A 13,362-nucleotide genomic window follows, 5' to 3' on the forward strand; every position below is an offset into this window, starting at 1 on the left:
ACTGACGTTTTTTTCCTCCTTGCCTTGAGTTTGACTCACATTGTGAGATAGTAGCCCTCTTTTGAACAAATGGAATTTATATTGCTATTTATATCAAATTGTAAATGAATTTATTTCTTAAATTATAACTTTTGAATTTTGATTCATGTAAATCTGTAATGCATCATTATTCTTTTACTTTTCTTCTAAATGTTGATTTCTTTGAATTTTTCCCTTTTTGTGGTTTGTAGAATCATTCTCCAAGATTAATTCCTCCTCCACAGCCACAGCCTCCACCTCCTCCACCACCTCCTCCACCTCAGCAGCAGCCAATTAGAAGTTTGTTCCAGCAGCAACAACTACAGCCTCTGCTTCCCCTACAACACCCTCATCACCCCTCTCCTCCTCAAGGAATGCATATGCCACCGCAAATAGAAACCCCGAGAATAATGATGACCCCTCCTCCAGTGACTCCACAGCAGCCCAAGAACATCCATATAAATCCACATTTCAAAGGAACTGTAGTAACTCCTGTTCAAGGTAAGTGTTTTCTTTTACTGTTTTAAAGTAATGCTTTACATTACTGAGTATCAGAAGGGTATTTATCAATTTATTTCACTGAAGCCAACATTGGGGCAAATTATTTTTCACATTCAAGTTTGTAAGGTTGAGTTGTTTTTTGTGATTCCTTCCCCCACTTAGAACATTTAAGCTTGATAGATCAAGGTTTTGTTTAAAAATTTAAATCACTTGTTTTATAATTTAATGGAAAATACTGAAAAACCACATTAAATTTAAACATAGTCTAGATAATTGTTGAAATGTGTTATACTTCATAAATTTCTTGGGTGAAAATGTTTATAGTAATGTGTTAATTTTTAGGTTCCATGCAGTGTGCTCCAATTTTATTCCGTTGTTGAATTAGTTATTAGAAGGGAGAAATCCATTTTTTAATTATTAGTTATAATTGAGTAACTCTTGATTCTGTTATTGGAAAGACATGTTCTTAGAGCTAGAAGACTATTTTTTAGCAATTCACATGAAATATATCTTTGAGTATCTGTTTAACAAATATTTATTGAGATACTACTTTGTCCCTAGCAGTTGAGATATATTGGTTAACGAAATAGACAAAACTTCCTCCAGTCATTGACCTAGCATTCTAGCAGAGAGAGACAATCAATAAGGAATAAGTACAATAAATAACGATTTTGTGTGATATGTTAAAAGATGAAAATGCAATAAATAAAGAGCAGAATAAAGGGGATGAGAGACAGATTGCAGTTTTAAATACGGTGGTTAGGGTAGGCTCATTGAGAAAGTAAAATTTCAAGGAGGTAGGGGAGTTAATAATTGTGATTATTTGGAATAGATCATTCCAGGCAGAGGAATCAGCAAGTAAAAAAGGTCTTTCTTAAAGTGGGACCAGACATGTGTGTGCAAACAACCAAAAAGGTTTAAGGAGAGAAGTTTTAAAATCATCCTTTAAGGGAGTAGAAGAGTGGATCTACTTGGGAAACACAGTGTGATTACTTGATAATGTTAAAGCCCATGAATTTAAAGTAAGACCAGTTAGCATGATTGTATGTTTTTCCCTAACTATGTCTGTATGTCTCAGGTGTGGAATAGAGAATGGGATTTACTAGGGGTGTGGATTTGACAAAACAACAGAACATAGGGCAGTGCTTATAAAGATAACCATAGAATTTAAGGTATATATATATTAAGGGAGAAGAGAATATCAGTGGAGGGTATAAGACGGTGAAAAAGAAGTAATTGGAGATTTTTATAGTCTGAAGAATGTTCAAATCAGGGCTACAGAAAAAGGTATGAGAGGAATATTTTGACCAGTAGATGAACCAGCAACTTGGTGGTAGGTAGTGGGCGATATAGTCTGATGCCTTAAGATTGAAAGTTCGGGGTCTGGAAACAGCAGTGAGGATCAAAAAGGACCCCCTACCCTATTGCCGGACTCTGTTGTAAGAGGGCTGTAGCAGAACACATCTACCACTTAGGAGGGCTACCACTTAACCATTGTCCTTAGGGGAGAGCAAGATTTCTATTAGAGCAAGAAGGTGAAAGGACTAAAAGATATCATGGATTTTGCTGATGGTGAACTTGGAATTCCAAAGGGTACAGTGGAGAAATTTCAGAAATTGGATAGAGGTATAAGATAGAGTTTGAATTCTGATGGATAGCTAGTTACCTGGAGACTGGCCTTCCTAGGGATTTTCTGAGATGAGGGATTTGAGACTAGGAGGAGGAGATGTTGAGGATAAAAGTGTAGGACAGGTCAGAGAGAAGATAGAGAGGTATGGAGATAGGGGCTGGTTGAGGGGGGGCAGGCAGAATTAGGTCAGGCACTGACAGGGCTGAGAATAGGCAACAGATAAAGAGAGAAGGACAGGAATGAAAGGGACAAAGCAGGAGTCTGTGGTGGAGCATAAGGGGGTGGGACGGGGGCGAGTGGGTAGTAAGAGAGAATGATAACCTACACCGAGCAGGTATGGCTCTGGGACCTTTCGCTCCACTTACATTTATCAAAGCAGATCAACTTTTTAACTGTTTTATACAAAGAAATCCAGTAGTATCAGCATTTCTAGTTAGTTAATGGAAAAGCTTGTTGAAATGAAGTTACTAATAAAAATACTAGTCTAAGGAATATATGTATAATTTTTAACCTAAAACACATAAATAATAAGCATTTGCTGTCCAGTGTTTTGAGAATGATCCAAAGTATTTTCTTTGAGTCACGGTCTTTTTTTTTTCTTTAAAAAATATTTTTATTGACACATCTTCATACACATTCAGTCCGTACATGGTACAATCAGTGGTCCGCAGCAACATCACATTGTGTATTTATCACCATGATCATTTTTACAATTATATCACTCCAGAAAAAGAAACAAAAAAAAGAAAAGAAAACTCATGTATCCCATACTCCTTACCCTTCCCTCTCATTGACCACTACTATTTCAATCTACCCAATTTATTTTATCCCTTATCCCTCCTATTATTATGTATTCATTATCCATATTTTTTTACTCATCTCTCCATACCCTGGATAAAAGGAGTCTCAGACACAAGGTTTTCACAATAATAGTCACATTGTAAAGGCTATATTAATTGTTATACAGTCGTCTTCAAGAATCAAGGCTACTGGAACACAGCTCAACAGTTTCAGGCACTTCGCTCCAGCCACTCCAATATGTGATAAGCTAAAAAGAGATATCTGTATAATGCATAAGAATAACCTCCAGGACAACCTCCCTACTCTGTTTGAAATCTCTCAGCCACCGAAACTTTAATTTGTCTCATTTCTCTCTTCCGCCTTTTCATTAAGAAGGCTTTCTTATTTCCATGATGTCAGGTCCCTGCTCTTCCCAGGACTTCTGTCTCACATAGGGGGGCAGTGAATTCACCTGCTGAGTTGGCTTAAAGATAGAGGCCACTTCTGAGCAAAAAAAAAAAAAAAAAAAAAAAAAGAGCTTCTCTAGGGTGACTCTTAGGCATAGTTATAAGTAGGCTTAGCCTATCCTTTGCAGGAATAGTTTCATAGGTCTTCTAGTTTGCTAGCTGCCGGAATGCAATATACCAGAAACAGAATGGCTTTTTAAAAGGGAAATTTAATAAGTTGCTAGTTTAGAGTTCTAAGGCTGAGAAAATGTCCCAATTAAAACAAGTCTATGGAATGTCCAATCTAAGGCATCCAGGCAGAGATAACTTGGTTCAAGAAGGCCAATGAAGTTGAGGGTTTCTCTCTCAAGTGGAAGGGCACGTGGTGAACACAGTCAGGGTTCCTCTCTGATCTGGAAAGACATGTGGCGAACATGGTGTCATCTGCTAGCTTTCTCTCCTGGCTTCCTTTCATGAAGCACTCGTGGAGGCATTTTACTTCTTCATCTCCAAAGGTTGCTGGCTGATGGACTCTGCTTCTTATGAACAGGTTGTTCTGCTCTGCTCTGTCTGAATCTCCCATTCTCCAAAATGTTTCCTCTTTTATGGGACTTCAGAAACTAATCAAGACCCACCCAAATGGGTGGAGACACGCCTCTACCTAACCCAGCTAAACAGCCACTCTTGATTAAATCACATCTCCAGGGCGATGATCTGATTACAGTTTCAAACATACAACACTGAATAGGGATTAGAAGAAACGCTGCCCTTACAAAATGGGAGTAGGGTTAAAACATGGCTTTTTTAGGGTACGTACATCATTTCAACCCGGCACAATAGGGATCAACCCCAATATCAAGGACTCATCCTATCGATTTGGCCATCTCGACTGCTTGCAAGAATATCAGAAATTCTCCAGTGGGGAAGTTGAATATTTCCTCTTTTCTCCCATTCCCAAAGGGGGCTTTGCAAGTACTTCTTTATTTACTGCCCATATTACTCTGGGATTTATTGGGGTATCATGCTAACCTGGACAAACCAACAATATCTCATGCCCTATTCAAACATTTACTTATGGTGTTCTAAACTGACCATATAAGTTAGATTAGGAAATGTGCTACCTGAAATATAAATATTTCACCCAATAAACATCTCTCCCTTTAGACTCACAGAGAAGTTGAGGTTGTAAAATACGGATGATATGGTCCTTTACCCTGTGTTCTGATCTACCTTAGTCCTATCTAGATTAGCTTCATTCGTATCTCTACTCAATATCTGATCACTTTCTCAACTTTTTAAACAGTTCCTCTGTGGGGTACTGCTGACATTCGTAGCTTCAAAGCTCTAACACCTGTGTCTCAGGAGTCACATAACTACCCAAAGTTTCTGGGAACAACCATGTTTTATACAAACAGCTCAGTATCTCAGAATTTAGAATTAACAGTTAAGCTCCGCAATATATGTAACTACTATAAGAGCTTACAATCTAGGATCCTTTACATAGGCCCCAACCTAATAACCCATGCTCTCGACTTTTGTTCACCGAGTTTTTTTTATTATAGTTAGTCCATGTGGTAGTTAAATTCAGTTGTCATCTTGGTCAGGTGAAGGCACCTAGTTCTGTTGCTGTGGACATGAGCCAATGGTACATGAACCTCATCTGTTGCTGATTACATCTGCAGTTGACTAGGAGGTGTGTCTGCTGCAGTGAATGATGTTTGACTTATTTGGCTGGTGAGAGACTCAAAGTAGCACAGCCAAAGCAGCTCAGCATACCTCATCTTAGCACTCACAGTTCAGCCCAGGCCTTTGGAGGTGCAGAAAGAAAACACCCCGGGGAAAGTTGTTGGAACCCAGAGGCCTGGACAGAAGGCCAGCAGTGATCACCCTGAGCCTTCCCACGTAAGAAAGAACCTCAGATGAAAGTTAGATCAAAGAAAGAAAGAACCTTTCCTCTGAAGAACTAATGAAATAAATTCCCTTTTATTAAAAGCCAATCCATTTCTGGTGTGTTGCATTCTGGCAGCTAACAAACTAGAACAGTCCATATGATTGAAATATAATAATATTTGTCTTTTTTGTTCCTAACATTTCATTAAACATATAGTCTTAAAGGTTCAGTCACCTAGTTGCATGCCTCACAACTTCATTCCTTCTTGTGGCCACTCAGTAGTCCATTGTATATATACACCATAGTTTCCCCTTCAATTCCTGATACCCTTAGGCCATCTCCATTCATTGTGAATCAGGAGTATTCCGCCATAAACACCAGTGTGCAAATGTCCATTCATTTCCCCACACTCATTTCCTCCATGTATATGCTGATCAGCCAGGTTTTCAGGATAATATGGCAAGCCCCACCCTCTAGCCACCTGTGAAACCACCACACTGTGCTTCGCTGGGGCTGTACCTCTCATTTTCCCTACGAACAGTGAATAGATACATCTCTTTCTCTGCATTTTCTCTAGCACTTGTTTTTCTGTGTTCACTTTAAACAGTTTTATGTACACATCATACAATCCAACCTAAGTGTATAGACATGCCTTTGCCACCATACTCTATCTGAAGACATTTCTTTTTTTTCCACAAAGAACCTGTACCCCTTTCCCATCCACCCTGCCTGTTGACATTCAGTTTTGGCATAATGCCTTTGTTACATTCATTAGAAGCATATTACAGTGCTACTGTTGACTGTAGACCCTAATTTGTATTGATTGTAGTTTTTCCCATATACCATTTATTTTCAGTACCCTGCACTATTGACATTCATTTGTTTTCCCTCATTCAAAAACATTTTTTATTTTGTACATTTAATCACCATCATTGTCCACTCTAGGCATTCCTAAATTATACTGTCTCAGGTTTCACCCTCTATCTTTCCTTCTGATTTCATATATGCCACTAGCCCTCCTCCCTCTATCAAACTCAAATTCAGTGAAGTACAGCTTCATTCAATGTACTTATATTATTGTGCTACAATCAGGTGGTATTGTGCTATCCATTTTTGAATTTTACAGTCAATCCTATTGAACAGTCTGTATTCCTTCAGCACCAATTGCCTAGTCTATATCTCCTGATAACCTGTGTTCTTATCTTTACTACTCCAAGTTCACTCATTAATGTTAGTTCATATTAGTGAGACCATATAGTATTTGTCCTTTTGTTTCTGATTAATTTCACTTAGCATAATGTCCTGAAGGTCCGTTCACATTGTTACATGCTTCATAACTTTTTTCTGTCTTACAGCTGCACAATATTTCATCATATGTATATACCACAGTTTGTTTCGCCATTCACCCATTGATGGACATTTGGGCTGTATTGATATACTGTATTACATTAATTGATTTTCATATGTTGAACCATCCTTGCATACCTGGAATAAATCCCATTTGGTCATGGTGTATAATTCTCTTAATATGCTGCTGGATTCAGTTTACAAGTATTTTGTTGAGGATTTTTATATCTGTATTCATTAGAGAGATTGGTCTGTAATTTTCTTTTCTCATAGTATCTTTGTCTAGCTTTGCTACTTTGTTTATGTTGGCTTCATAGAATGAGTTAGGTAGCTTTTCTTCCTCTTCAGTTTTTTTGAAGAGTTTGAGCAGCATTGGTAGTAATTCTTTCTTGAATATTTGGTGGAATTCATGTGTGAAGCCATCTGGTCCTGGACTTTTCTCTTTTGGGAGCTTCTTTTTTTTTTTTTTTTTTAACATGGGCAGGCACCGGAAATCGAACCCGGGCCCTCTGGCATGGCAGGCAAGTATTCTTGCCTGCTGAGCCACCATGGCCTGCCCTCTTTTGGTAGCTTCTCGATGACTGATTCAATCTGTTTACTTGTGATTGCTTTGTTGAGGTCATCTATTTCTTCTTGAGTCCATGTTGGTTGTTCTTGCCTTGCTAGGAAGTTGTCTGTTTCATCTGCGTTGTCTAGTTTATTAGCGTATAGATGCTCATAATATCCTCTCATTACTGCCTTTATTTCTGCAGGGTCAGTGGTTATGTCTCCTCTTCCATTTCTGATTTTATTTGCATCCTCTCTCCTTTTGTTTTTGGTCAGCCTAGCTATGGGTCCATTGGCTTTATTGATTTTCTCAAGGAACCAACTTCTGCTTTTGTTGATTTTCTCAATTGTTTTCATATTCTCAATTTCTACTATTTCTGCTCTAATCTTCATTATTCTCTCCTTTTGCTTGCTTTGGGGCTAGTCTGCTGTTCTTTCTCTGGTTCTTCCAAGTGAACAGTTACTTCCTCAGTTTTTGCTCTTTCTTGTTTTTTAATATAGGTATTTAAGAAATATATATCACTTTTGACACTGCCTTTGCTGCATCTCATAAATTTTGATCTGTTGTGTTTTCATTTTCATTTGCCTTGAGATAGTTACTGATTTCTCGTATAATTTCTCCCTTGACGCACTGATTGTTTAAGAGTGTATTGGTTAGCCTCTATTTATTTGTGAATTTTCTGGCCTTTTGACTGTTACTGATTTCCAACTTCATTCCATTATGATCTGAGTAAGTGTTTATATGATTTTAATCTTTTTAAATTTGAGACTTGATTTGTGACCCAGCATATGGTCTGTCCTTGAGAATGATCCATGAGCACTCTAGAAAAATGTGTACCCTGCTGTTGTGGGGGTATCATGTTCTGTAAATGTCTGTTAAGTCTAGTTCATTTATTATATTATTCAAGTTCTCTGTTTCTTTATTGATCCCCTTTCTAGATGTTCTGTCCATTGATGAGAGTGGGGAATTGAAATCTCCATCTATTATAGGAGAGGTGTCTGTTTCTCCCTTTAGTGTTGTTTGTGTTTGCCTCATGTACTTTAGAGTGCTCTGGCTCAGTTCCTAAATATTTATGATTGCTTTGTCTTGTTTGAGTTGTTCCTTTTATTAATACAAGTATCCTTCTTTGTCTCTTTTACTTGTTTTACATTTGAAATCTAATTTGTTGGATATTATTATAGCTACTGCTGCTGCTTTCTGATTGTTTGCGTGAAATATCATTTCCCAACTTTTCATTTTCAACTAATTTTTGTCTTTGGGTCTAAAATGATTCTTTTGTAGGTAGCACATATATGGGTCCTGTTTTTTAATCCATTCTGCCAGTCTCTGTCTTTTGATTGAGTGTTTAATCCAGTAACATTTAGTGTTACTTTAAAGGCAGTACTTTCTTCTACCATTTTGCCTTTTGGATTTTATATGGCATATCTAATTTTTTTTTCTGTTTACCTTTAGTGATAGTCTTCATTTCTACACTCTTCTCCACACCTGCTCCCCTGCCCTTTCCATTCTTCCCTTAGTCCTCCCTTTCATGTCTCCTCGAGAGCTGGTCTCTTGGTCACAAATTCTCTCAGATTGTGTGAAAGCATTTTAATCTCCCCATCATTTTTGAGGGACAGTTTTGCTTCAGTCAGGAATTGAAGGGCAAATTCTTAGTTGGCAGTTTTTCTCTTTTAGAGTCTTAGGTATATCATACCACTGTCTTTTTCCTTCCATGGTTTCTCCCGAGAAATCCAGATAGTCTTATTGGGCTTCCCTTATATGTGATGGATTACTTTTCTCTGACTGCTTTCAGAATTCTCTCTTTGTCGCTGACATCTGACAATCTGATTAGTAAGTGTCTTGGAGTATGTTTGTTTGGATCTACTCTGTTTGGGTTCTGCTGTCATACTTCAATCTATAATTTTATGTCTTCCACAAGAGATGGGAAATTTTTTTTTTTTTCCAAAAGTTATATCATTATACAATCATCTTCAAGAGACATGGCTATTGGAACACAGCTGTACAGTTTCAGGCACTTCCCTCTAGGCTAATACACTTTAAACTAAAAAGGGGATATCTATATAATGCATAAAAATAACCTCCAGGATAACCTCTTGACTCTGTTAGAAATCTCTCAGCCACTGACACTTTATTTTGTCTCATTTCTCTCATCCCCCTTTTGGTCGAGAATGTTTTCTCAATCCCTTGATGCTGAGTCCCAGCTCATTCTATGATTTCTGTCCCGTGTCTGATTTTCCATGACACCCCTGGGAGTCATGTCCCATGCAGATGGGGAGAGTGGTGAGTTTGCTTGTTGTGTTGGTTGGAGAGAGAGGCCAACCAACACAATGCTCACATCTGAGCAACGAAAGAGGTTCTCTGGGGGGTGACTCTTAAGCCTAATTTTAAGTAGGGTTAGTCTGTCCGTTGCGGGGATAAGTTTCATATGAACAAACCCCAGGATTGAGGGCTTGGCCTATCGATTGGCTGTCCCCACTGCTTGCAAGAATATCAGGATGGGGAATTTTAAGTGATTATTTCCTTCGTTCATCTTTCTCCTCCTTTTCTTTTCTCTTCTCCTTTTGGGACACCCACAGCTTGTATATTAATGTGCTTCATGTTGTCATTCAGTTCCCTGAGACCCTGGTCATATTTTTCTATTCTTTTCCCTATATTTTCTTTTTTGTGTCAGATATCAGATGTCCAGTCCTCTAGTTCACTACTCCTTTCTTCTGCCTCTTCATAGTTTCCTTTTTATATTTTCATCTCTTCTATTGTGCCTTTCATTCCCATAAGTTTTGTGATTTCTTTTTTTCAAACTTTCAATTTTCTTCTTTTGGTTCACCCAGTTTCTTCTTTATATCGTCCTCAACTCATTGATTTGATTTTTGATGAGATTTTCCATGTCTGTTCAAACATCCTGACTTAGTTACTTCAACTCTTGTATCTCATTTGAATTGTTGGTTTGTTCTTTGGGGCATATCTTTGATTTTCCTAGTATGACTCTCTATTTTTTTGCTGGTTTCTAAGCATTTGATTTCCCTAATTAGTTTATTCTGGAGGTTTTCATTCTTTTACGTAGGATTTTTCTTGGTGAATACCTTTGTTCTCTAATATTCGGTTCAACATATTTTAGACCTTTAGCATGGATTCTTTTTCACTGATCAGAATTCTTTAATTCTTGTTTTTCTGTTTCTTGCCCTGCCTATATGGAGCCTTTTTTTTTTGAAGAAGGTCTCCTCAGATATTATAGACCCCAGTCAAATTTTTCCAGACTGAATTGGCCTCCTCTCAGGTGTAAAGAGTCACTAGCATCAGTTTTATCTGGGTATGAGACCCAGCAGGTTGTCAGTCTTTTCTCTGAACCCTCTAGACTCTGCTTTTCTATCCTTCCCAGTATGTGGTGCTTGTCTACCTGTGGTTTCCTACCACTATAAAGTGATGTGGTGCATTTAATTTCAGCAGACTCTCCCTGCTGGGGACGTTTTAGAGACAGAGGTGAAGTTGTAGGTTGGCATTAATTGCTTCTGTTTTCCGGTCCCTAGGGCCTGAATTCCTTGAAGGAGGGATTCCAGTTGAGCTGGGTCCCCACCCTCTTGCCTTTGGGGAAGATATGCCCTTGAAGGAATTAACCTCTTTCAGTTGACTAGTTATGTTGTCTTTCAAACAAACTTAATTCCACCCTTGCCTGGGGCAGTGCTAGAATCTGAGAGTGCTTGGAGTAAAAAAAAAAAAATCAAAAAAGCCTTTTCAGAGCTGGACCCCTGCTCCTCTGGTTTGTCAATCAAGAGTTTGAGTTGATACGTGGCTCTTTGTTTGTACAAAGCTCTATGTACTCCCATTTTCTTGGGGTCCAGTTCTTTTGCAGTATTTTGTGCTTTCCAACTCAAATAGTCTATTATTTGTCTTTTTTTCTCCCCCATCAGCTCTGCCCCCTCTCTGCAAGGCCAAAAATTCCTGGTTCCTTTAGTGTTTATTCCAGGTTTATCTGTACTGGTGGCTTGTTTTTAGTAGTCAGAATTTGTTACTTAATTCCCCAGTTGAAACTTGTTGAGCTAAGCACTTGCTGCTAGCAAAGTCTGTTTCCTTTCCCCTTGAGAAACCAGTCTGCACATGGGGGAGAGTTGCCAGTCTTGGGCTTGGGGGACTTTAAAGTTCCATGTGGGATCTCCGCTGTTCCACCTATTCTAGACTGGTGTACGCTGCGTGTCTGGTCACTTATGTTCTCCCGGCAGGTGTTCTGTACCGTTCCTGGCTATATACTAGCTCTAGAGGATGAACTAAATTCCACACCTCACTCTGCTGCCATCTTACCCAGCCTCTCTCTCCTGCCATTGTTTTTTACCCAGTTTATCTAAAAATAGAAAAAAGGGCTGATACTTTAAGGCAGTTGTCAGCTAATCAGATTGTTTCTGTGCAAGAAATCCACAAATTGTAACCATATTTCTTCCCCAAGATCTTTCTGGATTCTTTGCTTCCATTTTCCCCAGTTAAAGAGGTTTAAAATTTTCACACTTTAATTATGTAAGAATTATTGGTTATGAATTGATATTTAAATTCCAAATTTAAAAGCAAGTGATACCCCCCTGTGGACAGGACTCCCAGGCATGTCAATCTCCCTGGCAACATGGGACCTGACTCTTGGGGATGAGCCAGGAATGGCATCATGAGAATGAGGAAGGCTTCTTGATCAAAATGGGGAAGAGAGAAATGAGACATAATTAAATCTCAGTGTCTGGGGAATTTCAAACAGAGTCGAGAGGTTGTCCTGCAGGTTATTATGCATTATATAGATAGCCCTTTTTAGTTTATGGGGTATTGGAGTGGCTGGAGGGAAGTACCTGAGACTGTTGAACTGTGTTCCAGTAGCCTTGATTTTGATTCTTGAAGAAAAATGTATAATAGCTTTTACAGTGTGATTGAATGATTGTGAAAACCTTGCGTCTGATGCTGCTTTTATCCAGGATATGGACAGATGAGTAACAACAACAAAAAAAGAGTATGAAAATAAATAAATAAATAGGGGGAGATACAAGGGTAAAAATAGGATAAATTGAAATACCGTGTGTGGCCGTGAGAGGAAGGAGAAAGGGATATGGGATGTATGAGTTCTTTTTTCTTCTTTTTATTTCTTTTCTTTTTTTTTTTTTTGGATTGATACAATGCTCTAAAAATGATCATGTTGAAGAAACACAACTGTGTGATGATATTGGGAGCTACTGATTGTATAATATAGTTCCACTCTGTAGAAATTTCTCAATAAAATATTTTTTTAAAAAAGCAAGTGATACATATGCTAGAATTTTTGAAGATCTGGGTATTCTTTATTTGATAGATAGCATTTAATTTTTAAAATGATGTTTTTATGTTGTATAACATGTACTTTTATTTCTTCCTCACTTTCATTATAGCCTTTTATGAGATCAGGGATATTCTAATAGTTTTTTCTTCTGCTTATTAATCTGGTATTTTACTTCAGATACTCAGTTGGTATACCGTAATACCTTTTAACTTAGTTGTATAAAATGGGGGTAGGTGGTAGATCCTGTTTTATATGAGATCTTGCAAACTGACCCACTCTCATTTTGAAATCTGGATTTATTAGATTAATCTCTCAAGGGAGAAATAAACTGCCATTTTTACATTTTACAGAAGTAAGTTTCTTTCATTTACACTTTGAAAAATACTTACATTGGCACATTCATACTTTCAGTTTAAATTGAACCTGTGGAGTATAATGTTAAGGGCTTAATGTATGGAATTCCTCTAGTAATCTTAGTAAATGGAGAAATAGTTTAACCTAGTGCTCCATTTTTTTTTTTTTTTTTTTTTTTGAAAGGAAAGACAAAGAGAAGGAAGGAAGGAAGGATGGAAGGAAGGAAGGGAGGAAGAAAGGGAAACATCTTTAAACATTTTCTTGTTTTTATTATATTTTGTTTGTTTGTTTGTTTTTTACATGGGCTGGGGCCGGGAATCGAACCGAGGTCCTCCGGCATGGCAGGCAAGCACTCTTGCCCGCTGAGCCACTGCGGCCCGCCCTCCATTTTTTTTTTTAATGTAATTTTGTTTGACTCTTTAAGGTGTATTGGCTCTGCATTTCTCTTTTACCAGAAATTTCTTCCATTAAAAAGATGCCATATAGGATGGGCCACGGTGGCTCAGTAGGCAGAGCTCTTGCCTGCTATGCCGGTGACCTGGATTTGATTCCTGGTGCCTGCACATG

At 38.1% G+C, this 13,362-nt stretch overlaps 1 protein-coding gene across 5 annotated transcripts in view; it reads left to right on the plus strand.

Moving 5' to 3' along the window:
* The window catches only part of RBM33 (RNA binding motif protein 33), a 178,262-nt gene that overhangs the window by 106,446 nt on the left and 58,454 nt on the right, over positions 1 to 13,362 (plus strand). For 3 of the 5 annotated variants that reach the window (XM_077151030.1, XM_077151039.1, XM_077151054.1), the window contains one exon: positions 231 to 519. In XM_077151030.1, coding sequence (XP_077007145.1) covers positions 231 to 519 — 289 coding nt within the window. The remainder of the gene's footprint in view (positions 1 to 230; positions 520 to 13,362) is intronic. The other 2 variants (XM_077151050.1, XM_077151061.1) reach the window with 1 other exon arrangement.

The sequence above is a fragment of the Tamandua tetradactyla genome, chromosome 1 (genome assembly GCF_023851605.1).
Source record: "Tamandua tetradactyla isolate mTamTet1 chromosome 1, mTamTet1.pri, whole genome shotgun sequence".
Lineage (NCBI taxonomy): Eukaryota > Metazoa > Chordata > Mammalia > Pilosa > Myrmecophagidae > Tamandua > Tamandua tetradactyla.